A 25,311-nucleotide genomic window follows, 5' to 3' on the forward strand; every position below is an offset into this window, starting at 1 on the left:
AACAAATACAAAATTTCTTCAAAAGGGACATGAGACTATTTTTACTGTTATTGTATATTTTGATATAAAAAAATATATATTTGAAAGAATATATATATATATATATATATATATATATATATATATATATATATATATATATATGGTGTGTGGGAAAGAGCTATACTGAAAACAAAAATGCTGACATACAAGAAAATATTAATTAAAATAAGAATAAACAAAAAGTTTATACAATTTAAAAACAAAATGCTCTTTAGAAGTAGATTGTGCTCTTTTCTTTACTGTTGTCATGTAAATACAGTAACCAATAATAAACACTAGATGGCACTAGAAAACGTCCCTTTAGTGTTACTGAAAGCAGTGCGGTCTGGCCAATGTTCATTACAGTGTTTTGTTTACATGTAACATACGTTTTTGTCGCCTTGCTTTGCTTGGAGATAATCACAAATAACTTTTTTCCAATTACGTACTTATGATGACAACAGTGAGTGAAAGAACAACACAACTATACAGAAGGCGCTAATCATGGGTGGTCATCGCGGTCTTAGAACATGTTCTAATTAAAATAAAATGACTTATTATAGTTGGCGTTTTAAATATTTAAGTGACCCCACACGTGTGATTACAATGATTTAACTGTAAACGCTGGTGAACAGAACTTAGGTAGGTAATAATTAGACAGAACGAGTATCATCAGAACATTTCTGTGATCAGAACAGCAGCGATCCTCAAATCTGGCTCGTGAGATCCACTTTCCTGCAGAGTTTAGCTCCAAACCTAATCAAACAAACCTACCTGTGATTTTCTAATGATCCTAAAGACATTGATTAGCAGGTGTGTATGATCAGGGTTAGCTAAACTCTGCAGGAAAGTGGATCTCGCGAGCCAGATTTGAGGATCATTGTTTTACAGTAACCTCTGTTGAAATATTTGTATCATCCCCAAACTTTAAACATTAAAAACGAACCGAAATAATGAACGATTTGACTTTAATTATGGAGGTAGTGCTAAACACATTAAGGTTTGCATATACAACAGCGATCAGTGTATTTAAGAGAATCACACAGAAGTCAATCCGAGCGTTTCCTGAGAGAAAGCTAGAGTTCAACATGACCATGCACATACAGGACATCTCAGACGTTTGCTCCACCCAGAGAGGATCTGCATGTGGAGCCTGTAGAGGGGCTGAAATCCAACCTGAGTCACAACTTTTCCCGGTCCGGGGGTAAAGTCCTGTGCGTGTGTATGAAATCACATGGCATTTTAAGAATGTTTCAAAGATGGCGGTTTGTAGTAACAGAGTGCAGAAAAGTGCATGTTTGGAGGTGCTAGTACGGGAGCGATGGCACGCGGTGCTGGCGAGTTTAAGCGACGAGTCGCTGACGCTCAGCTGCGAGGAGACCGCGACAGACACCGGCGTTAACCTGAACGGCATCACCACCAACGGCTCCTACGACCAACCAGACCCCACCAACAGCCCCAAAGCCGGAGTAACGACTCCTTTTACGGATTCCCAAGTGCCCGAAGCGATTGCGAACCGCAAAAGATGTGTCAAAGTGATCAAGCAGGAGGTCGGTGGATTAGGGATAAGCATCAAAGGCGGGAAGGAGAACAAGATGCCTATTCTTATCAGTAAAATATTCCGAGGTCTGGCCGCGGACGAGACTCAAGCGCTCTACGTGGGGGACGCGATACTGTCCGTGAACGAGATCAATCTGCGGGACGCCACGCACGACGAGGCGGTGCAGGTGCTGAAGAAAGCGGGCAGAGAAGTTATGCTGGAAGGTAAGGACTGGGGAAGACTAGGGAACTGTCAGTTTTTTTTTGTTTCCTCAGCAAGTTGCCCAGCTAAACCAACTAAATAACACCTTGGTGACCAGCTTAGACCACCAAACCATACTCTTTTAAGTTGTGTGTGTGTGTGTGTGTGTGTTAGCAAGACTCTTCATGAAGGTACCACAAACATGTCCTTCACTTCCACCTGTGGAAGGTCATTGCTAGAGTGACGGACGTGTTTGCTGTGCCTTCCAGCATTGTACATTAAAGATGAAAGTACCCCTGAGAGCTGATAAAGTTCCCTCACACTGCACCATAAAAGCATAGCACAGATTTCTGAGGGACGTTCATAAGTTTCCCGCTCTTATCAGGAGGTTTTCATTGTGCTTAGTCATGTTGAAGGTTTTCACAATACAGCTGAAGATTTAAGGAAATGTGGTTTGACACGCATTGCACTGCAGCAGCAGCTACATATGAAATACATGGTACACAAAATACAGTGACAAATAGGGTACCATTTAAAAAAAAAAAAATGAAAATATAAAATATTAATTTACACTAGCCTAAATTCCTAGCTTTAAAATTTAGACCAGGGGTCGGTTGCATAAATTTGGTTCCTAAGATAAGACTGACCAACTAGCAGTTATTCAAAGTGAAATTAATCATATTTCTGGATTCAAATTAGATCAATTTATGTATGAGATTTGAAAAAGTTATGTACAGTCTTAAAGAAAATTTGATGACTAACTTATAATTTTAGTCTAAGCATTTTATGCAACCAGCCACAGAATATGAGAATTTATTGTAAGTGCAGCAATTCATGCAAATCTATTGTCTTTATTCTGTTAAAGATACTATTGTAAGAATGTATCCTGTTGTAACCAGTATTTCCGTGACCAGTACATTTACATTTAGTCATTAAGCAGATGCTTTTATTCAAAGCGATTTACAAATGAGGACACTATAAAATCCCGGTTACATATACATGCAAAAGCTCTTATACTATCAGACATACTGCTGCATGTGCTGTTGTACTCTGCTGTGAGAGAATTTAACCCCATACCATCACTGTATCATTGTTCATGTTTTTCAGTGGTTTTCCTGCACACTGACCTTAGGGTCAGATTAGTCACCTTCTGTAAATAATTTAAACCGGGCACTGGAGCTCAGCTGTGGAGTTATTTTGACGTGTTTATACACCATAAAAGTTCTCCTTAACTGGCTAAGATTGGCGACAGCCCCAGATTATTGTGGTTTCATTTTCACAGCATGTTAAAATATCAGACTCTTGACTTGAGCTGGAAAAACTGTGGCTCAGTAGAAAGATTATTTCTTTATTATTTATAGCTTCGATATTTGACCAGTGTTGATAAAACATTGACAGTTGTTTAGTCATCCAGTCAGGAGTGCAAAATAATAAAGTGAGATTTTGCATGTCAAAACATTACGTGACATTCAGCCAAGTATGGTGACCCCTACTCAGAATTCGTGCTCTGCATTTAACCCATCCAAAGTGCACACACACAGAGCAGTGAACACACACACACTGTGAACACACACCCGGAGCAGTGGGCAGCCATTTATGCTGCGGCGCCCGGGGAGCAGTTGGGGGTTTGGTGCCTTGCTCAAGGGCACCTAAGTCGTGTTATTGCTGGCCTGAGATTCGAACCCACAACCCTAGAGTTAGGAGTCAAACTCTCTAACCACTAGGCCATGACTTCCCCAATCAAATCAAGGCCTCGATTCCTTTCTCCCGTCCTTATTAATAATTAATTTTGACAGTTCTTGCCAGACATATTTGCACATATCCTTTTACTCCCACAGATATACTACACCCAGCTTGTATTTTACCCTGTCACCACTCTATCAATCAACACAATCTTCTTTTAACAGACTCCCTGATGCCTGTCCATAGTCTTTGTATATATATATATATATATATATTTGAGAAACACATTTGTTCTGGGGGACAAGTCAATGTCTTTGGCAAAATTACAGAACTGGACATATTGAAGTCAAGGTCTCTGGATGATATTAAAGAAAAATAAGTGCAGTCTGAAGGGATTTGACAGGTTGATCGCTACCTGTCTATGTCTGTGCCAAAAAAGCCAAATTCCTTAGTTATAATTTACTAAAAAGACTCTGGTGTCTTTTTTGCAGCACCACTTCCTCAAATTAGCAATTTACCAATCGAAGTCTATAAAGGACTTTATTCTTCTTTGAAAAAAGAAACCCATTCTTAAAACCCAAGACAGTTTGCAATGAGGCTGACCAGATAAACACAGTGCACAAAAAGCTGCTCGCCTGTGTGCCTGATGTTTAATTAAGATAAATGAAATGTATGTTTAGGCGCTGAGTGTTCAACAACACACTTATTTTACTGAAATAATTGCATATGAAATTTGAAAGTTCTGTAAACAAGTGAAAAAAAAGATTTTGAGTATCTGTATTCATAGATATGCTTTTAAACTAGAAACACCTCTTCTAAAAAACACCCAAGTACAGTGGTAAGTGAAGGCTCGTATTAGAAGCCAAGACAAAGAAATGGAGATAATGAAACTGTGTTACTAGTGCGAAGCATGACACCATGTCTCTGCAAACTGTTAGTTACTTTACCTAAGATAGATGCATGAGCCAAAGGCACGAATAAATCACTTTTGGAATGTGGCGCCTTATGCTTTGTGTTGTTTCTCATTCACTCACGTATTTAATATTGTAAATAAATGATAAAGTGGGAAAGAATGGGACTGTGATTGAAATGATGGCTAGTCTGTTCTATGAAGGGGAACGTGTAGTGAGGACCACTCTCACAAGTCACATGACCTCATTCTTAAAACATGCACTATATACAGAGAGCAGGGACAACACATTTGCACTGCATTCAAGATCAGGTAATTTGTCGTCGTACCTTTTGTATTTGTTTCCCAGTTAGTTAATGGTTATGGGTAGTGTAATTTTAAAAACATTCAAAGCAGTATAATTTCCTTGATCCAGCCTGGAACGCAACTCAGCCGGTTCTTGACATTCCCTTTGGCATTCGGGAGACAAAGGCATGTATATTCTCAAACAAAGTGAGCTCCACATAGCAAACTATAGAGATAACTTAACCACAGCCACAAAACTAGAATAACTGGTTTCATGTTAACACTGATCCCATGTTTTAAAGGGGTCATATGACGTTGCTAAAAAGAACATTATTTGGTGTAATGCAATGTGTTTATGCAGTTTAAGGTTCAAAAAAATTATTTTCCTCTTACTGTACATTGTTGTTTCTCCTCTATGCCCCATCTTTCTGAAACGTATAGATTTTTACGAAGCTCATCGTTCTGAAAAGCGAGGTGTGCTCTGATTGGCCAGCTATCCAGTGTGTTGTGATTAGCCGAGTGCCTGAAGCGTGTGATGGAAATGTTATGCCCCTTAACATACTGTGATGCCATGTGTCCCAGCACAACGAGACAAAACCAATAAAACCCATTACATAGAGGCGATTGTTTCATCCAGTGGGGACATAATTACTGATTATAATGACTTATACTTATAATGTTTTTATACGTTGCGTTGTGAATCGCGCTGCGTAAACAAAACCATATCTGCATTTGTTAATGGAGAAACAACAAGCTCTACTCTACACTTCTTAAAACTGACGTTTGAATCATCAGTGACATTCTTTAAATATGTAAACGTACTAACAGACTGTGATTCAGAAGTGCCAGACTGTCCTTGCAATGTTGGAATTGCCCCACTTTATAGAAACTTTTTGTCTTTGGCATTGTAGAAACACGGCATTGTAGACTACTCTCCCAGGTTCAGGAAACAGTCCTCCTTAAAATGCGCTGCACACACTTGAATATTTGAATTGAACTGTTCTGGAACAGTGTTGTGAATACAACTTAACCACTGATTTCTAGTTGTATCCTCTTTTGGAGGGGCAAACAAAGTAGTTTCACTCTCACTACGAAACAATGGTAATCTCCACAACATGGCAGTGGCAACAATACTAAAACGAGAACAAAAGTTGCGCCTTCCTTGTGTGAACATTTGGGCGGGGTTATGTAAATCTTCCCACACAGCGATGTAGACAAGGGGGTGTGTTTAAATGAGGGATTTTAGGAGGGCATGGATGAGTATTAACTTTTTTTATAAAGAATATATCTTAGGGTTTGAGACTTTCGTATTTTAAAGGTTTAAATGTTGATTATGATTGGAGTTTTTTTTGTAGCCTAATGTAATAATTTGACTTTAATAATGTTTTGCGTGGAAATTTTCCATGTTTTGGTGTTTTATCTTAAAGGGGGGGGGGGTGAAATGCTCGTTTTCACTCAATATCCTGTTAATCTTGAGTAACTATAGAGTAGTACTGCATCCTTCATAACTCCAAAAAGTCTTTAGTTTTATTATATTCATAAGAGAAAGATAGTCTCTACCGATTTTTCCCGGAAAAACATGACCGACTGGAGGCGTGGCGTGTGGGTGGAGCTAAAGAATCACGAGCGCGAGTAGGCTTTTGCGTTGAGAGCGTTTGGAAGCTGTGACATTATCCAGAGCCATTGAAAAACATATTTAACGGCTCTGACATTACCTTGAGGAAAAAACCATCATCCAAAATAAACCATGGCTAACAGTCAGATTCAGCCGTTTATTTATGATCCAGAATCAGATCCCGAGGCTGAAACTGAACGAGAGCAGCAGCAGCAACAACTCGCTCCGAGCGGGGCTCGAACCCGGGTCTCCGATGAGAGGCGGACGCACTAACAAGGAGGCAGAGATATTTTTAGCAGTTTTACTCACCGCCTGTGGTTCCAACACACGATCGTGACCCTTTTTCGTTGGGATTGCATCATCCTTAAGAAATAAACGATACGCAAATCCGTCGTCAAACTGGGCCTTGTTTGTAAAACAAGCATCTTCGAAATGCAGGGAACAAACACAAACACTTGCACAACTCTGTTGATGCTCTGTAAAAATAAACTCCATCCACTGGTCCCTTAATGCTGTTTTTTTCTTTGGTAATCTGTGCAGGGTTGTCTTGTCCTGGCAACCAAAAGCACTCCTTTTGTGACATTTCGCGACGCTCTCGCTCTGATCAGTGAATGTCTGTTGTGCTCTCAGTGCTCTGCTATACGGGAGCGCGCGCTCTTCCGGCAGAAGTGCCTTAGCACCCATATAAGGAAATTCTGCTCCATCTAACGTCACACAGAGCCATACTCGAAAAAAACTTTCCGAAACTTGTGACAAACCGGAAGGAGTATTTTGGGAACAAAAATACTCCTTCAAACGTACAACTTAATTTTTGAAACTTTGTCCATGTTTAGCATGGGATACCCAGTTAACAGTGTAAAAAAACTCAGTATGCATGAAATAGCATTTCACCCCCCCTTTAAATCAATTGATTGATTTGTCGATGTTCTATAGATATTCATTTTTCTTTTTCGATTGGATTTTCACTTGTTATCAAAAAAAAAAAAAAAAAAAAAAATATATATATATATATATATATATATATATATATATATATATATATATATATATATATATATATATATATATATTTAGAAGTAATAAGCTATTTGATCTCCCCCAAATACTCAGAACATATAAAATCTGTAACAACAAACAAAGCAATAGTGATCACGTAATAAACAGTTACTCACATTCAGTTGGATCCAATATATTTGGCACAGCATCATTTTTTTTTTTTTTTTTTTTGTCACAATCTTTCTGAAAATCATGTGCCAAAATGTGCCTTGTTTTAAATGAATCTCAAGTAAAATGAAGTGAACAAAGGGCCATGCTCTTACTGATGCAGTCTGGAACTTTATTAAAAATAAACAGAACTTTTCTAACAGAAGGAACGCCATGCAAACTGTTTTTCCACAACTTGGATGTGAAAAGCGTCATCTTGTCATCTTAGCCATCTTAGCCATCTTTATAGTTTGGTTTCTGTGTAAACCTGCATTTGTCTCTTGTTATTTACCCTACATGTGCAAATTTATAGGCGGGGCTAAAAAGGCAGCAGTGTTGAAGCAGGTGTTGCTTTTCTGCAGAGGTGATGCTTAGCCAAACTATTGCATCATAAAGTGGAACATTCCACATAATGTGGATAATAAACGACTAAAATGTCTATCACCAAGCCCTAATGAATACTACTATGCTTCCTTTCCACAGTACATTTACCAGGTTTTGAAAGTGAGTGAGTGAAGTGCATAAATGCCACATTTTCAATTTAACGACCGATTTCTGGAATTTCATTGGTGCTTCTGCAACTGAGGTTCCTACTTCAACTCTCATTGTGACTGGTGCTCTCAGCTGTTGCACTTAACATTCTCCCTTGAGTGCACATCACAATGAGAGCAATTAATGTCCACTCCCAAGTGTGAATGCTCAAGATATATGGATCTCTCATGGACTGTTCTCAAATAAAACATAGATTTAATAATGTATGATGAGAGTCGACCATAAACACACCATTCCTCATTGCTATAATTTTATTTTTTTACATTTTTGCATTTTGTTTGAGACTAACCTATTACTCCCTGAAAGTCTGCAACATTAAGAAACCTTTTTAGGATTTTTTTTTTTTAATGGAATGTATAGGCGATGTAACAACTGTTTTGTGACACTGAAGTAATATAATTAGTATTTTTTTAAAAGATATGAATTTTAAACATAGTTATAACTAACTGTTTTACCACAAAGTTACCCATTGCCTTTGTAGAACATAGAAAATCCTTTCAGAGCCTTGTGTTTGTAGCCAGTGTGTTAGCTTGTCCTTGAGGATAAAGAACCACTAGAGCTCTTAGGCCTGTGAATAGAGTTCCACCTGCTGTGTGGTGGACTCTAAAGTTCTGAGTAGTAATGTTTTATGCAAGAGCTGACTGAAGAACCCTTGAGCCTGAAGTACACCGTTACATTTGAGACTTCGGAAGTGGCATTCTGAATCACTTCCTCATTCAGATGGAGGATATGGATTATGTTGTTGTCTTGCTTTGTTAACTGCTTAATCTTTGTTACTTTTATCAGTGTGAAGGTGTAAAACAGGGATTACTGTTTAGACATTTCACTTTAGTGACCTGGCAGCTTTGTAAGTTGTGTGTTAACGTGGAAACTGAAGGTCATGATGATAACGCATACTTTATGAGTGTAGAGATACGTGAGCAATAGCACAAACTTCTTATCCTAAATTTAGGATACATTTATAGACAAAGACGAACCATTTACATGAGTGATCGAATGCAGAAATTAAAACTTAGGATATATATATATAAATATATATATGTGTGTGTGTGTGTGTATGCATGTATGTGAGAGAGAAAGTTGAGAAGGTCAAGACCTCATGTAGCTGGTCACATGCTACATTCAAGGTTAATGTTATAGTGGATAACAGAATATCTAACATCTAATTGTTCCCCAAACCTAAAAGCATGCAGCTTGTGTACCTTACATTTGAAAAGTATTTTTCCAGAGTTCAATTTTGTTGACCTTTTATTTCTTGGTCCTGCAGTCAGGAATTGTTTACTTTGCATACTGCAGCATATTATGATCAAAAGTGTTTGTGGAGAAGCATTTATGTAATATACAACTCAGGCATTCAGAATGATTGTTTTAACCAAACTGATGCCAAACAGCCCATTTAAATATGTCGTCTTTATGGGTAATTGTGAAATGCCTCTAGTGTTGGGAAATAGGTCTGTGCTCACTTGGTCAACACCTTCCTGAAAAGAGATTAAGCTGTCATGTGGAATGGGAATAAATGGCCCTCAGCATGACGTTCACCTGAGAAGCATGGTGGTTTGTAATCCCCTTATTGCATCTTATCAACACGTTCATGTGCAGATGCTTTGTCCTCAAGTTCACTGGCCCGTCATAAAACCAGCAGTAATCGTCTAGCTATGGAATAGGATACTATGCAAATGTGCGGTGAATTGATTTCTTCACTCAGGACAGCTGTGGGAGTGAAGTGGTTTGCGTAGGGGTTTCCTGCTTTCATTTCTGACTGGCTGAGGCCCAGCGCTCACGTGTGATGGAAAATTAACTCACAGAGCTGTGTGTTTTGTTATCTTTGAGTATGTGGGTCTACTGATACTGTTTTTTTTTTTTTTTTTTTTTTTTTTTTTTTTTCAATCAAGGAACATTGTGGGAACTGTTCACAGATACTGTTTCGACCTTTCACTGAACCCTTTCTTTTTTCATTCCAGTCAAGTACATGCGGGAAGCAACGCCATATGTGAAAAAAGGGTCACCGGTGTCTGAGATTGGCTGGGAGACTCTGCCTCCTGAGTCCCCTCGTCTCTGCAGTCCTAATTTCGATATCCCCAGCCCCCCCTCGCTGTCCTTACAGGGCGACCGCAGATGCATCCCCCTCAAAATGTGCTACATCACCCACAGTATGACCGTCCCTGACCCAGAAAACAGGTACTGCTTCTCATGCATTCAATATATTGACCACAGGAAGTTTGCAAGTCTTGCAGCGCTACTTTATGAGAGGCCAAAGTCCAGTATATAAATGTTTAAAACATTTAAAGAATGTTTTAATACATATTACGACAAGCAGTATTCAAATTCTGATTTATTTTATCTAACTGATTTTGGTATTTGAGAAACTGAAACGTATGTGTACTTTAAAATGTATTTTTGCTTGTGTAGTACTCATTAAAGGTCCCGTTTTTCGTGCTTTTTTTGAAGCTTTGATTGTGTTTACAATGTGCAATCTAACACGTGTTCATGTTTTGCGTGTTTTTCACACAATTCACCTATCTGTATACCACTGTTTTCACTGTCATAAAACGGGCTGATGTCTTTCCTTGTTCTATGAAGTCCCTCCTTCAGAAATACGTAACGAATTCTGATTGTGCCAGTGGTTCCTATGTTGTGATTCGACAGCAGCTGAGCGCACGCGGCCCTCCTGGAAACTTGATTGGACTAGTTTTGAGAAGCAAGTGGGCAGGATTTGTTTTGAAAACCTGGCAATCCTGATCTGAATGCACGTGCTGGAGATGTACTCCTAATCACAGGAGCGTTTTTACTGCGCATGAAAATCGCAATCGTTTTTTGCACAGCCCTAACATCTAGTTATCAAAGCTAAACCGCGTTGCCCTTTGTGTAATAAGTTACAGAAACTGTTAAACGCACCAACTTAAATAATAAAATACACTTACCGGTTGTGGTCCATAAACAACGTGAGGGAATAAACATAAACAACAAGAGGGAACTGCTCCATCTTTCAAGAATAATCTTTGTGCGAATCCAGCATTAAACTGATTGAGATTGAGGAAGCTGTCCTCAGCAAAATGTGCTGCACATAGTTTTACATGTGGATTATAATTTTCGGGAACTGAGTTAAACATAAATTGTAACCATTAATCTCCAAGTACAGCATCCCTGGGAAGCCCAAACAAAGGTGATTGAACTCTGAGATGAAAATAACAGCGTTTCAACGACATGGAGACAAACGCAACTCTTCCTCTTCTGTTAAATAAAATATCTCTCTTGGCATTGAACTTTGAGCTTTAGAATTTTACAGATATTATTTATACTCTAATAACAACATTACACACTAACTAAAGTTTAAAACATGGGTTCACAAAGAACGGGACCTATAAGATCCTAGTCCTATTAAAATAAGGTGATTGGAAGTGTTTTAGACAATCTCTTTGTAATGCGGTCTCATTGTTCAGTGGGTGAATGTGACAACCCTGGTAATGCAGTCCACATAACAAATGCTTTATGCCAGTCGCTCACTCAGTCATGTTTGAGGTCTAAAGGCTCCTCTGCTGTCAGTGGACGAACCTTTATATCTTCAAAGTGATATAGGACTATCAAAGTCCTTGTCAACAATTATGTCAAGGTTTTCATATGTTGGTAGAATGCTTGAGCAAAACAGTACATTTTCTGCTTCCTAATGGAACATTTACATGTTTGCATTTATTGCTTATATAAGTCATCTTATTCACACTACTGTAGATGTCACAGATCATCAAGTGTTCGTAAAGACATTTATAATGTTGCAATAGATTTATATTTCAAATAAAAGTTGTATATGTATAAAATGATCTGGTTTGTTATATATAAATGCAATATAATTACCATGTTCAATGTTTTCTCAGTTGATATCAACAAAATACCATTAATAAAACGGGTTTCAAAAGCATTCACTATTTTCAAAATAACATCGTCTTGATATAAAAGTGTATATAAAATAACTTAATACTCGAGCATACAAAGAGTTAATTTCTCTTTCATGCCTGGAGGATGTAATATTTTAAAGAAAATCTCGGTCTCAGATGTTTTGTTCTATATTGCTGAAAGTGTTTTTGCTTGAGTGGTAAAAGATCTCCCCAACCACTGTTTTTGTGCTCAAGCCTCGTGTTATTTTTTGCACTATATTGTACTTTTGTTGTCAGAGAAACGAGCGTTGTGGTTTGTGAGATTAACCATAACATTACACAGGAAGTGTGTTAAAAGATGATGTACCAGCGCCGAACTGCTCGACAGTAATGACGGGCGGAAAATGTCACAACACAGTAAGGCTTTGTGTCTGCGTGCTGCTGGAATGTTAAACATACTGAATGCGAATAACTTTCTGCGTACCTTTTTTATGTTTTTGTTTTAGATTGGTATAAAAAAAAGAAGAAAAAAAAAAGAACCAGATTCAAAATCTAGTTTTTGTCCTTTATTTGAAACTCAAAAGTAAAATTTCACAAAGCAGCAAGCTATTTTGCTTTGTGTTGCTATATTGTTCCTTATACAACAGTATTCTTTGATTAGAAGACTGCTGATGTTTTTAATACTTTTATGACTATATCAGGCAATATTACTTTCACAGTGCTGATTGCCTTCGGAGGAATCACAGTCGTGTGAGTATGCAGTACAACAGCACTTTTGCTCATAAGACATTGCGTAAAAATCTGGCATAGGTAAATAAGCTGGGAGACATGTGGTGAGAGAAACTGACAGGTAGACAGACAGACGAAGGACTCTTCCACTCCTGCCATGTGCTGTCAGTCATGAGCTCTCCTCAGACCGGCTGCCAGGTCGTCACATCTTACCCTCCAGCTCTGTTTCCAATTTACACCATTGTGTCCCGTGTCTTCTAGCCCATCCATCACTTTGGAGCTCATGCAGAGCATTCATGGTTTACCTCAAGTGCCACACTGTGAGAGGATTCATGTCAAATTCCTAAACAGAATCCATGTGGTGTAAAAATAGATTGTGCCCTGTTCCACTGTCGTCATTTGTTTGGACTGTTCGGTGTTCTGATGGTCCAGAGTGGAACTTTAACTGGAGTTGTTTTCGGTGGAAGTGAAAGTAGCTGGTGGTTTGGGGTATGGAGATTTTCATCCATGACGGATGTGTCAGTGACTTCTCCATCTTTCCTGTGCTACTCCTGCTCTTCTTTGGTTTGACACAGTGTTTTTTGAGACATCTAAATTCAGTTCACCACCTTTGTTTTGTCGTCTTGGACCCATTATTTGGAAGGTTGGTGGTGAATAGAAGAGCATTTGCCAGAAATGTTTAATTAGAAGTGAATTGTTTTTTGTTAAAACCATGGACTGTGGTTGTCCCAATTACTCCAACATGAGTGTTCACACAATGAATAATAATAATAATAATAATAATAATAATAATGCAAAAGGTTTGGCTTTTTATTCATTTAGTTCATTCATTTGGTTTATGAGCTAATTTAAAATATATCTCCGTACAATTAAATCGTGGATGGATGGATGGATGCATGGATGAATGCACTAATTAACATTTTAGATTTGGATTCCTTTTTTAAGAGCTTGTAAAAAAATAAAAAAGCCAATGGCGACAAAGGACGTAATTCTGACTTCTAGTTAATAAGAATAGGTTGTGTAGTCATAACGTTCTTTTTGTCAGTTTTATTTTCAATGATATCCACTTGCAATGTTAGTAAAGTAAACCGTTATTAAAGATGGTGCCAGTTTACGGAGTTGGACATTTAAGGTTAAATTCCTGAAGTTCACAAGATCTATTTTGACCACAGAAAGCATTGAAACTTTCACGTCCTAAATTGGACACAGGCATCTCCATTAGTTGTTAAAATTCTCCCAATTATACAGTAGTCTTAAAGGGCAGAACTCATTGGGCCTCATCCAAAGCTTTTTCCTCCAATCTACTGCAAATTCATCAGCTCCATCTGTGCCCACCCCCTAAGCCCCTCCAAACTCTCTGTCTTCATGAAAGTAGGTCTATTTTTACCATTCAGTGCACCTGAAAATGATATTGTGGAGTGTAAGGTTAAGACTTTTACTCTAGATGATGTATGAGTGGAACATTTATCACTGTAAACTCCCTGAGCTGAACTGATGTATGGTTCTGTTTGAATCTGATATTCCGGTGGTTAATGTTGACTCCAGAGCACTTTTAAGCATTGTCTGCTCACCTGTACATTGACTCAGATGTCTTGTTTTTATTTTTTTATGTGGACATCACATGTGTTCTAATTTGTTCTCATTCAACTCTACTATATACATTTTTTTTTATATATATATATATAAATATTTATTTTTCCATCTGTTACTTTTTTCCTATGCTATATAAAGGCAAATATATTGTAGTATCTAGATCTATTAATTTATTTAAAATATAAAATAAAAAAGGAAAAAGGAAATATAACTAAATGTAAGCTTTGGTTGAACTATTCTTTAAATATCCTGTTGGTTGACCAGTGAGATCACTCTGCCGTTGATTTTTAAATGTTAACTATTTTGTGCTCTTCTTCTTTCTATCTTGTGTTTCAGGCAGACTGAGCTGCACTCCCCTGATACCAAGCACACAATAGTCATGAGACATAAAGACACCGCCTCTGCCCAGACCTGGTTCACTCTCATGCAAACTGCCATCTCAAACCTGACCAGCAAAGTCGTCTGTGAACTCCGAGAACACGCGGGCCGCCATGGCATCGCCGGGAGTCGAGAGATCCGACACCTCGGATGGCTAGCGGAAAAGGTGCAAACTGGTTGCATACAACTTGATGAATGCGATTTAAAAATGATTATCTTATGCAATATAATGAAGGTACCCAATGAACCACATTAAAATTAATCAAAATGGAAGACAAAATGTTAAATTATTTTTCCATACCTGAATTAATATTAATGAGCTATGCCTCCGTGATATCACCAGCCCACCTGTTCCAACTGTCCAGTACACATCAGTTCAGCTTGAATCGAATCTGCATGGCAACATGTTGAAGTAGATCATCATTAAAACTCCTTCTTTCTGTATGTCTTTTAGCCATATTACAAATTCTAATTTCGTAAAAGTATACTGTCTAAACCCACAGGGATATCTTGCATAAGAGCCAACATTAGTTCAGGGTTTTTGGTTTGATGCAAGTGTTCCACCGTAAAAAGTTTCCGTCATGATAATAATTCTGGAGCTGTGAAGACTTCTACAGTCACTTTAAACCCAGTTATTAAGATTAGCATAAATGACAGAAAACTGTATGGATGACATTGAGCTTTGTTAAAGTGCTCTTGACTGATTTTGTTCCCCCCACAAGTAAGAGGTACTAATGGAAACACTTGTAAGTCCTTTCAAAAACACAAGATAATTGTGACAGGTAATGTGAACATTTAGTTTAATAATGAAAACATCAAAATGATCTTTCGGCTAAACTGTGGCTTTTAGTATGAAAACCGCCTTAAAGGCACCTTATGTATTTTTCACCTTTGGAGGGCACGTATTCAAAACAAAACAAAACAAAAAAACAAATGCGTAGTTTGATAACGCTGTGACTGAGTGTGGAATCATGGGAGTTGTGGTCTTCATCCCCACAGCCGACGCAGTCAGATGGGACTCCGGCAGAAATCATGTTCATGGATGAGCTAAGATTTATTAACATAGTAGAATCAAGCAGGATGAGGCTGAAAGCCGTCGGAGCGGAAAAAAGGAAAAGGAAGCGATTTCAAACACAGCCTTAACTATGCGTTTCACTGTAACCTGGTTTCCTGTCAGTATCATGTGAAATATATCAAGCAGATAAATAGCATTTTAAACAGCTCTGTCACAAGCTGTCAAGTGCAGCTTTACTGTAACTGTTATAGAAGTGAACCACTAATGATTATTTAAAAAAGGGACCAACGATTTCAGTGTCACCCATCTTGACATTTTAATTGGAAATACATCAACTCCGATGAATACTGCACTCATTAAGTCACTCTTTAATTCCATGCACGATACATGCTTCAAATTATAGCAGAATGAAAGTTAAGCAATGTAGAGTCATAAATCATATTACATTTAAATAAACTACCCAATCAAATCAACACCCATAGTGCCTGCATAGCTATGCTATATGGAATCAGAAGGTGTGACTTATTTTCACAAAACATAGTTCTTTTATATATTAACCTGACAATTTTGAGATTTAACAACCTTTCTTTTTTTTTTTGCTGTTGTTTATTGCCCAACTTTTTGATGGACCTCTTGTACAAAAATGTAGAAGTTTGCAACATCACTTTCAAACAAATGTAAAGATCACTCAAGCATCATAACAGATCCTGGGTTCTACTCTACGCTCTGCTTGGAAACATGGCTTACATTGTGAAAACTGTACAGACAGCTCCTCTGAAGGGTTGTTGTTGTTTTTTTTCTGCACCGTGTTGGAGCGATTAATAGAGGATGACTCTTCTCAGTGTGACCGCAGGTTTTTCCTCCCTATTAAATCTCCTTTTTATCGCCATCCAATTAGCTGAGGCCTGGCAGAGCTGGCTAATAGAGAACCGTGGTGATGGCAGGGCTGTGGGCAGCCCCGTCTCAGCCTGCCCTTTAATGAGAGCTCCCTCGTACGGTCTCCTATTACCAACCTGCCGGCCCCTTGATGAATAATTATATGAGAGGAAAAAGCCTCCAGTGCGCTGAATGCCCACAGACAGCGAGCAGATTTCTTTGCGTGAAGGCTGGAGCTATAACAAGGGCCTGTTTGTGGTTACGCATCTGCTTCTGACGCACTCGGCCCCACTGGGCACTTTTTTTAGCTTTAAGGCAAACTGACCCTCTGAAGAGCAGCCCTGTGATTTGTGAAGATCTGAGTGGTCTGTCAGGCTTTCAAAGGGCTTCGGCAGTGAATCACACTTGGGCTCAACTTAAGGTCTTATTTGGAAAGCTATTACTCATTTGTAGTGCATGTTTACTTTTAAGTTCATTAAAGTCATTCATAACCCCTTTACTTCCATAATGTGATGGATTTCTATAGAATGGATTTCTGGAAGGAGTCTCACAATTTATAGAGTTTATATCTCACAGTTTAGTCTGTAAAAAACAAACAAAAACAAAAAAACACTGCAAGTAATTTGCTATATTAACTACGAATTGCGAGATGTAAACTCTGGAATTTCCGAGGGAAAAGTCAGAATTGTATCTCATAATTCTGAGAAATAAAAATTGTGGGGATAAAAACTCAAGTTGTGAGGTCTGAATTGTGAGCAAAAAAGTTTTGATTACGAGTTTTTGTATTCTGTGGTGGAAACAGAAATTTCAGAGTGAAACCGAATATTCAGAGTGGAACTTGATTTTATCCATCTGGAATTGATTGGATCATGATAAGTGGGTGTTTCACAACAGAACTCTGGTTTGAGGGGCGGGGGTTGTGAGGTCATCTGAAAAGTCAAGTCAGACGCAAAGCATTAGAGATAATGAGGACAAACAATTGTTTTTCTGTGGAATAACGTGCACAGATGAATCGTTCACAGCAAGACAGCGGTGTTAATACGATCATATAAATATATTCCCATTGTTTTTATCAATTATACTTCAGCTTAGAGACCTGCGTGGGATGGATTTTTCCCGCTCCCGTCCGCACCCACAGAAATGTTATCTTGTCCCGCTCCCGCCTGCAAAATTCATGTGTTGTCCTAATCCCGCCCATGAAAACAAGCATAAAAGTAGCGTGTATATAGTTTCAGTAAATTCATAAAGTTATTTGTTGCATAGCCACAGTTAGTTATTAAAGTTATTACTATTCACAAACCACTGTTAAATCAAGCATAAGCTGCTACGTGCATGGTTTGTCATGGCAGAATGCGAGCAAAGAGCGCTCCCTTTATAATCACAGAAGAGCTGACGTCTCCGTTAACTGCAATCTCAAAAAAGCTCTGTTATAACTCGATGAATGAATGCACAATGAAGCTTCCACAATGTCTAGATCAGTGGTTCCCAATCCTGGTCCTGGAGAACCCCAACACTGCACATTTATGGTGTCTCTTATCTGACGCACACATTTGAGGTCTTGGAGTCTTTAGTAAGCTGATGAGTTGAATCAGGTGTGTTTGAATAGGGAGACATCTAAAATGTGCAGTTCCTGAGCATGCACATTTCAGCACTGCACAATTCCAGCGTTTTGAGTTGTGTGTTGATTCGAACTAAAACACATCTGATTGGCAATTAAAATAAATGGAAAATAAACCTTATTGGCATTTACAGTGCAGAAATCAGCAAGTCTGTGATAGGCTGGACTGCTTAACACATGCTATCAATAGAAACTCTACCTATGCTTGCACCTGTTAAGCTTTTTTTTATATATATTAGCTGCTCTTGCTGCTTTTGTGCAAAATATGAATGACAATTTATTTGTTTTTAGATACTTTGTTTAGATATTTGTATTTTGCCGGAGTCCTGCAAAGCAGATCGGTCTAAATAAGCTTAAACTCTGAAACTTCTCAGTGTTGCCAGAGACACGGAACTGAACTGAAGATCGAACTGAAGAAACGTAAAATAAAGCAAACCATGCAACATTTGAACCTTATAACATAAATTCACTTTCTCCTTGACATGCCTCTCTGTTTTGCGCACACACACACACACATTATATATATATATATATATATATATATATATATATATATATATATATATATATATATATATATATATTATTTGCTTCTCTGGGAAATGTATCTTGTTTTGTATTAAAAACATTCCTAAAGGAAATTATATGCTGATATGCAAAATAAAAAAAGCACCATTGTAAGCACCATGTATGGCTATTTTGTGGAGGAGAAGATGGGTAGGGGAACAAAAAAGTTGTGCATGTATCCACAATCTTGCCCTGTGGTATTAAGTCAGCTCTGTACAGGTCTTGTATATTTAAAAACCTGTGTGTGTGTGTGTGTGTGTGTGTGTGTGTGCGCATACTTTCAGGCAAGTTACATACACAAGGAACAGGAACTTGCATTAAAACAGTAAACAGAGTTCATTTTGAATCAATGACACGATTGCCGACTAAATGTTTCACGAACATTCCATTAGTATAAATTATGCATATCAGATCACATCACAATCATTTACCTCGGGAAATAAGTGCTCATTTTATTGGTACATGAGTAAAATTGGAGAGGCTGAATGGTTTTGAAGCTTCACTTTGGAGTTGCCGTGGTTAATCACAGGAAGTGGTCTTAAAAGCGACACACCCCTGAGAGGTTTACCACTTTGACAATGTTAATTACCAAATCTCTCAGATTAACAAAAGGTTTAATGTCTGCACTTGATGCTTTAGTGAAAGTGACGTGACACAGGCAAGTGTGATGACCCATGCTCTGAATCCACAGTGCACACACACCGTGAACACACACCCGGAGCATTTGGCAGCCATTAATGCTGCGGCAACCGGGGAACAGCTGGGGGTTCGGTGCCTTGCCTTGAACTCGCAAACTTTGGATTATGAGTTCGAATCTGTAACCATTAAGCCACGACTTCCCCCTTTACACAGGCTTTCGAAATGTAAAATGTACCTGGAAGTTAACTATAAACCAGTTACTCATGGTGTGTATGTGTGTGTGTGTTTCAGATGGAAAGTGAAAGACAGTGTTGGAAGCCGGTTCTCGTGATGTTGACGGAGAAGGACATGCTGCTGTTTGACAGTATGCCACGCATGAGAGAACACTGGCTCAGCCCGACACACACCTACCCTCTGCTCGCTACACGGTACACACACACACACACACACACACACAGCGTTACTGCTCTCAATTTGCTTGTTCATACAAACACAAAAGATACACACTCTTGTTTAACACATGCCTCTGTACAAACACATGAAAACACAAACATGCTTTTTGCATGCTAGTTGGCAGTGCTGACCAACTGGGAACTAAAATACACAACTGCAGCCAGTTGGAAAGAAAGCGTATAAAAGCATCATGGCTATTAAATGCCTGTTGAAGCTGTATGAAGTGGCAGCTATTACTGCAAAGGATAGATTTGAAGTCCACTGGCCTAAAGCCCAGATTTCACTCTAAGGCTGATAGGGCAGTTATCGCAGGCTCAGTTGGCATGTGCTAATGTTTTGTTGACCCTGGGATTGTCCAGAATGGCAGAAAGTACCACCATGCTTTTCTCAAAACCTATTTTGGCTTGACTTCTTCAGCCTAATCTCAAGTTTCTATCAAGCCAGGCAGCCCCCGCCAATGGTGAAAAGAAAACTCATTGGACTAATCCGGAGCTAGTATATAGGAAGCAACAGTGCCCCGCCCACTTTTTCAACAGCCTTGTTTCCTGAAGTATTTTTCCCATGGGGTTAACTCTTCATTAAAGGGTTATAAGCCATGAAGAAAACCAACCCGCTCAAATCAGTTCCCCTCTGGAAAAAGGAACGGGAATTTCACATTTGGAACTAGAATGTTGCACTTTATTAACCGCCAAACATGAACTTGGAGACACTGATTCCAACAAAAGGATGTTAAGCATAGACTATAAAAGCATGTACGTAGTGTCCGTGATGCCACCCATAGATTTCTGAAGAGTGTTTTTGAAGCTGATAGTGGGCGGGGCTGGTTGCTGAAATATATTACCAAGAATTCCATATAGAATCACCATGGTAAATGTACTAAAAAAATGAAGATTTTTGAAGTGATTTCCATTACTTATATATTGAATTTTTAATCATAGGCTGGTGCATTCTGGTCCAGATAAGGGTTCACCACAGCCTGGGGGTGAGCTGTGCTTTGCTACACGCACGGGAACCAGATTGGGTATAGAAGCCCACCTTTTCAGGGCAGAGACCTGCAAGGACCTGTCTCTCTGGACCAGACACATAGTCACTGGCTGCCACATAGCTGCTGAGATGATCAAAGAAGTCACTACCAGTGAGTATGGATTCTACTTCTTGCTGATTTCACAGTTCTGATGGCCTGTCCACACCAACATCCTTAAAAACTTTTTGGGAACTTTTCTCTGTATGTTTTTTGTTTGTTTTCTGTCTTAGTTAGCAGTATTCTGGAACTTTTCCAATAAGCTTAACTGTTAGTGTTATCTGTATTCACCAAGGGTCTGAGTAATGCAATTTCAATTCTCTGTATGTATGTGCTGTGCATGTGGAAGAATTGACAATGAAGCAGACTTTGACTTTGATAAGTGCTGATCCGTGTTGGCCCAGGATTTTTATTTATTTTTTATTTTTTTGTAATGTTGTTTATATGATTTTTAGGGCTATTGTTTCTTGAATATTATACACATACTTATGTCGAATGTAGATTTGTTGGTACACACAAACTTCCATTAGAGATACATTTTGATCATTTGAGGTCGTGGTCCATGGCTCCAACTGTACTGTGAATTTGAAGACTTTCTGTGATTCACTGCAATATTTCTGAGTTTTGGATGTGCGTTATTCCTATTACAGTCGCTTAAGAGTGTATTTTTAGAATGGAATGCCATGGCAGAGTTCCTGTGTGGTCTCAATGCAGCAGGCGAGGGGCACCAAGCAAAGCATTCTGGGAACTGAAGCTCTCAGGCAGTCCCTGAGCCTGGACTGATAGTAAATGTATCTGCCATTACTGAACTGCATGTGAACCCCTGGAGATCACTGTGCCTTATTTGGATATTTTGCGGTTTTCCCCCTTCTGTCAGATATTTTCACTGTTCTGAGATCAGACTTTGAGATACAGTATTTCTACTTAACCTACAAAGCTGCAATGCAAGTAGGCCGAGATTAAACTGCGCAACGATTAATGTTGATAATATTGTCATGAGTTAAGCATGTTAACAGTGCTGTGAGGACTTCTGGAAGAAACACAATAAAAATAGCATGACCTTGTTACAACACGTCATGGTCTAATTAATACATTTGGGAGAACATGATGGTTACGTTGAGTTTGTAAGAAAAGAGCAACAGTGCAGATCCTCTCAAAACAAACCAGACACTTAACACAACAAATAAGAGCTGCTCCATGTTTGAGTTTTTATGGGAAAGCTGATGCTCTATTACCTGTGTTGAGTCTAATCTTATAATCTATTCGTCTCCAAAGATTTTTTTTTTTTAGTTCTCATTTTGTGGGACGTCATTTTTTTTTTTTTTTTAAACATGTAACGTTCTTTCTATACTTCATTTGTTCGGCCCAATTCAGCAACTATTTTCTGGCTCCATTTATATCATAGTGTCTGTAGTGTATGTATTATATTGATTGGTAATGATAAGCCTGCATGGACACATGAGGAACAGTTCCTGAATTATTGCAAAGCTGTTTAGAGGCCGAAAAAGTCCTAGGCTAAGAGGCAGTTTGTGACTGACTAAAAGCCCATGTGGTGGGAAAGAGTCTCTTAGTCTTGAAAATCAGTCCATTTCGATTCGGATAAGGTTACAGTATGGGAACGGTAATCCGAAATCCCCTTTTTAGGAGCCCCTCACCCAAAGTCCTTAATAAATGCGTGTGTGAGTTTTTAATGTCAGTGTTATTCCAATTAAATGGGTAAACTGCAGAAGATGCTGTTTCATTGCTGTGATGATCTAATCAGCCAAATGGTCCGAGCCGAGGGGTTTCTCAAAGATACACAATGAAAAGAACACACTAGCCACACAATTACCCGGTCAAAGAGAGATCCAGGGAGCTTTAATGGGGAAAATGGATGGAACAGCTGAAGTGGATCACTGGCACGTTCACAATAGACGCGGTAACAGTAGTTTTCCACAGATCCTGTAATTGAATGTATTGGAGGGGTGATACTAGATACATGTAGTCCTGAGATGTATTTGATGAAACCAGGGAGGTATTAAGCAGGGATTACTGGAGATGAATAATGTACCAATTATCAGGTGAATCAAAGGGCATTTGTCTCATAAATGGAACCTTAATGGAATTAGCAGTGTCTGCTTTTAACCCTCTGGTACAGTGTAACAACTGCAAGTAATTTTGTATGGTTATCATGGCAGCTGTGTTTAGTTTGAAATATTCTTGACGTGTTTTTGTGTTCGTCTCTTCAGGTTGTATGTATCAGGGTCAGGACTGTCGCTTGGTCATTCACTATGAGCGAGGTTTCTCTGTTATAGCTGATGGAGAGGAGCGCTCTGTGGCACAGCCTCTGTTCAGTTACCCCTTTGAAAAGCTGAAGATGTCTGCTGATGATGGAGTACGGATCCTCTATTTGGATTTCGGCGGGAACGAAGGTGAAATTGTGAGTACAATTTGAGGTTCATTCAGCACCAACAAAATGAGTCGTCTGTGATAAGAGTGCTGTCATGGGGCAATTCTGCTATTATTTAAATTGGATAAAAAACAATTAATTTGCTACTAATCTTTTCATAGATAAATTTAGCGGATTCAAAACCGAAAAGGTATCTGATTCAGTCGGGAGTCATTTGCATCAATGTTCATGGATGTCTTGGTGTGCAATTTTTCACGTTTATTAAAAATAAACTGTGTGTGTGTATATATATATGTATATATATATATATATATATATATATATATATATATATATATATATATATATGAGAATGATTTCTGAAGGATCATGTGACTGAAGATTGGAATAATGGTTGCTGAAAATTCAGCTTTAACTTTCACAAGTAAAATTACATTTTAATTACAAATTAAATTTTAAAATGTATTCAAATAGAAAATATTTTTTTAAATAATATTTCACATTGAATTTTTTTATTTATTTTTTACTGTAAAAGTTCTTACGAACTTAAACTATTAATACAGCAGTTGTATATACATGAATATAAATTTATAAATACTATGTGCGTTACTGGATAAAAAGAGCTGTTCGATTAAAATCATTCTTCGAAGGGGTGGTTTTTTTTTAGTTTCACTGCAAACATTTTATTTATTAAATATTGTCTATACAATCTATTTTTAGCTGTATCACCCATTCATTGGTGAAATTCTTCAGCTCAGGAAACGATGCATGTCTGTACTGATAGACGGCTCATCTCTAGCAGTTCTTGAGAAGGCCTGTCTGATCATGATTGTTTTTCTCAACATGTGTTTGTCCCATCAGGCACTTCCCTTCTTTGCTTAATACTTTGTTTTTTTTCTATTCACAGCAACTTGACTTGCACTCCTGTCCCAAGCCCATTGTTTTTATCCTCCACTCCTTCCTATCTGCCAAGATCGCAAGATTAGGATTGGTAGCCTGAGATTGAACGGTCATAGACTGAAACCGTGACATGATTATTCCAAAATGGAGAAGGGAAAACCCAGAACACAGTGGAACTCGCAAAACTGAAGGAACTGACCCTGTAGAAAACCGGACCACTCAATGATTTTTTTTTACATTTCAGTAATGAAAAACTATGTATTTTTCAGAGACATATTAATTATAGTGAAACAATTTCACATTGATTTTCTAAAAAAAAAATAGTCTAACTATCTAATGAACACTAATTTGTGATTGGAACTAAAAAATACTAGAAGTGTTATTTTAGAATCCAATACAGCAGAGTATTCATGCCATTCACTTCTATGTTATGATAGGAGGTAATGCGTCCATGACAGCTAATGTGGATTAAAGAAAGGCTAGTTTAGACCTGGTTAATGCACATAAAAGCTAAACAAGCCGAAAATGGTTATCTCGTTTTAGTTTTTGGTGCTTTCTCTCAGGAGTTGTGCGACACTGATAGTTGAAGCAAAATCAACAGGAACATTCTAGAGTGCCAGTCATCAAAGAGGCATGTCAACAAACTGTCTGCTTTCACAAGGCCTTCGTGACAAAAGAGGAAAATCGAGACCGGGTCAGCCCTCCCCTTCAGAACTGTATCGGTTTCCACAGACAAATGGAGTTTCGGTGACTTCTACAAACGTCTCGCTTATGAAATGTGGAGTCCTGACTTCAAAAGAAATCTTTAGTAACGCCGTCACATTAGTTGTTTTTAATATTCATCAGAAGGATGTTCTCCATTCTTGTGTGATGTGCTTGCATGCACGCTAGCACAACTATTATGGAGGCTGAAAAGTGCTCTCATATTTAGCTTCACTGTGCCATTGAAGAACTTTGGATGTCAGATTATAAATTAGAGCACTTGAGAATTTTCAAGTTAAGCAGCAATTATTGTCTATTGTCAGGCACTGAGTGTTCCCGGAGCACTGATCCATTGTGGGGACAGCAGGGCCCCTGTGGCACAGCCTTTGTCTCATCTGTGAAACCATCCCTGTCAGATTCCAGCCCACATGACAGATCCAGGAGTCACGGGGCTGAGAATCAATTTTCAAAATTAAAGGGATAGTTCACACTAAGATGAAATTTGTCATAATTTTCCCAGCCTCTACTTGATCACAACACAAAAAATTATAT

General features: G+C 38.4%; 1 protein-coding gene across 1 annotated transcript; it reads left to right on the forward strand.

The window, feature by feature from the left end:
• The first annotated feature begins 1,020 nt into the window (after positions 1 to 1,020).
• LOC113059903 (beta-1-syntrophin-like) lies at positions 1,021 to 25,253 on the forward strand. Its single transcript, XM_026228568.1, has 7 exons — positions 1,021 to 1,785; positions 9,972 to 10,188; positions 14,538 to 14,745; positions 19,586 to 19,722; positions 20,686 to 20,882; positions 22,997 to 23,187; positions 24,065 to 25,253. Exons 1-7 carry the CDS (start codon positions 1,281 to 1,283, stop codon positions 24,155 to 24,157), a joined length of 1,548 nt encoding a protein of 515 aa, XP_026084353.1. The 5' UTR covers positions 1,021 to 1,280; the 3' UTR covers positions 24,158 to 25,253.
• The last annotated feature ends 58 nt before the right edge of the window (positions 25,254 to 25,311 follow it).

The sequence above is a fragment of the Carassius auratus genome, chromosome 41 (assembly GCF_003368295.1).
Source record: "Carassius auratus strain Wakin chromosome 41, ASM336829v1, whole genome shotgun sequence".
Taxonomy (NCBI): domain Eukaryota; kingdom Metazoa; phylum Chordata; class Actinopteri; order Cypriniformes; family Cyprinidae; genus Carassius; species Carassius auratus.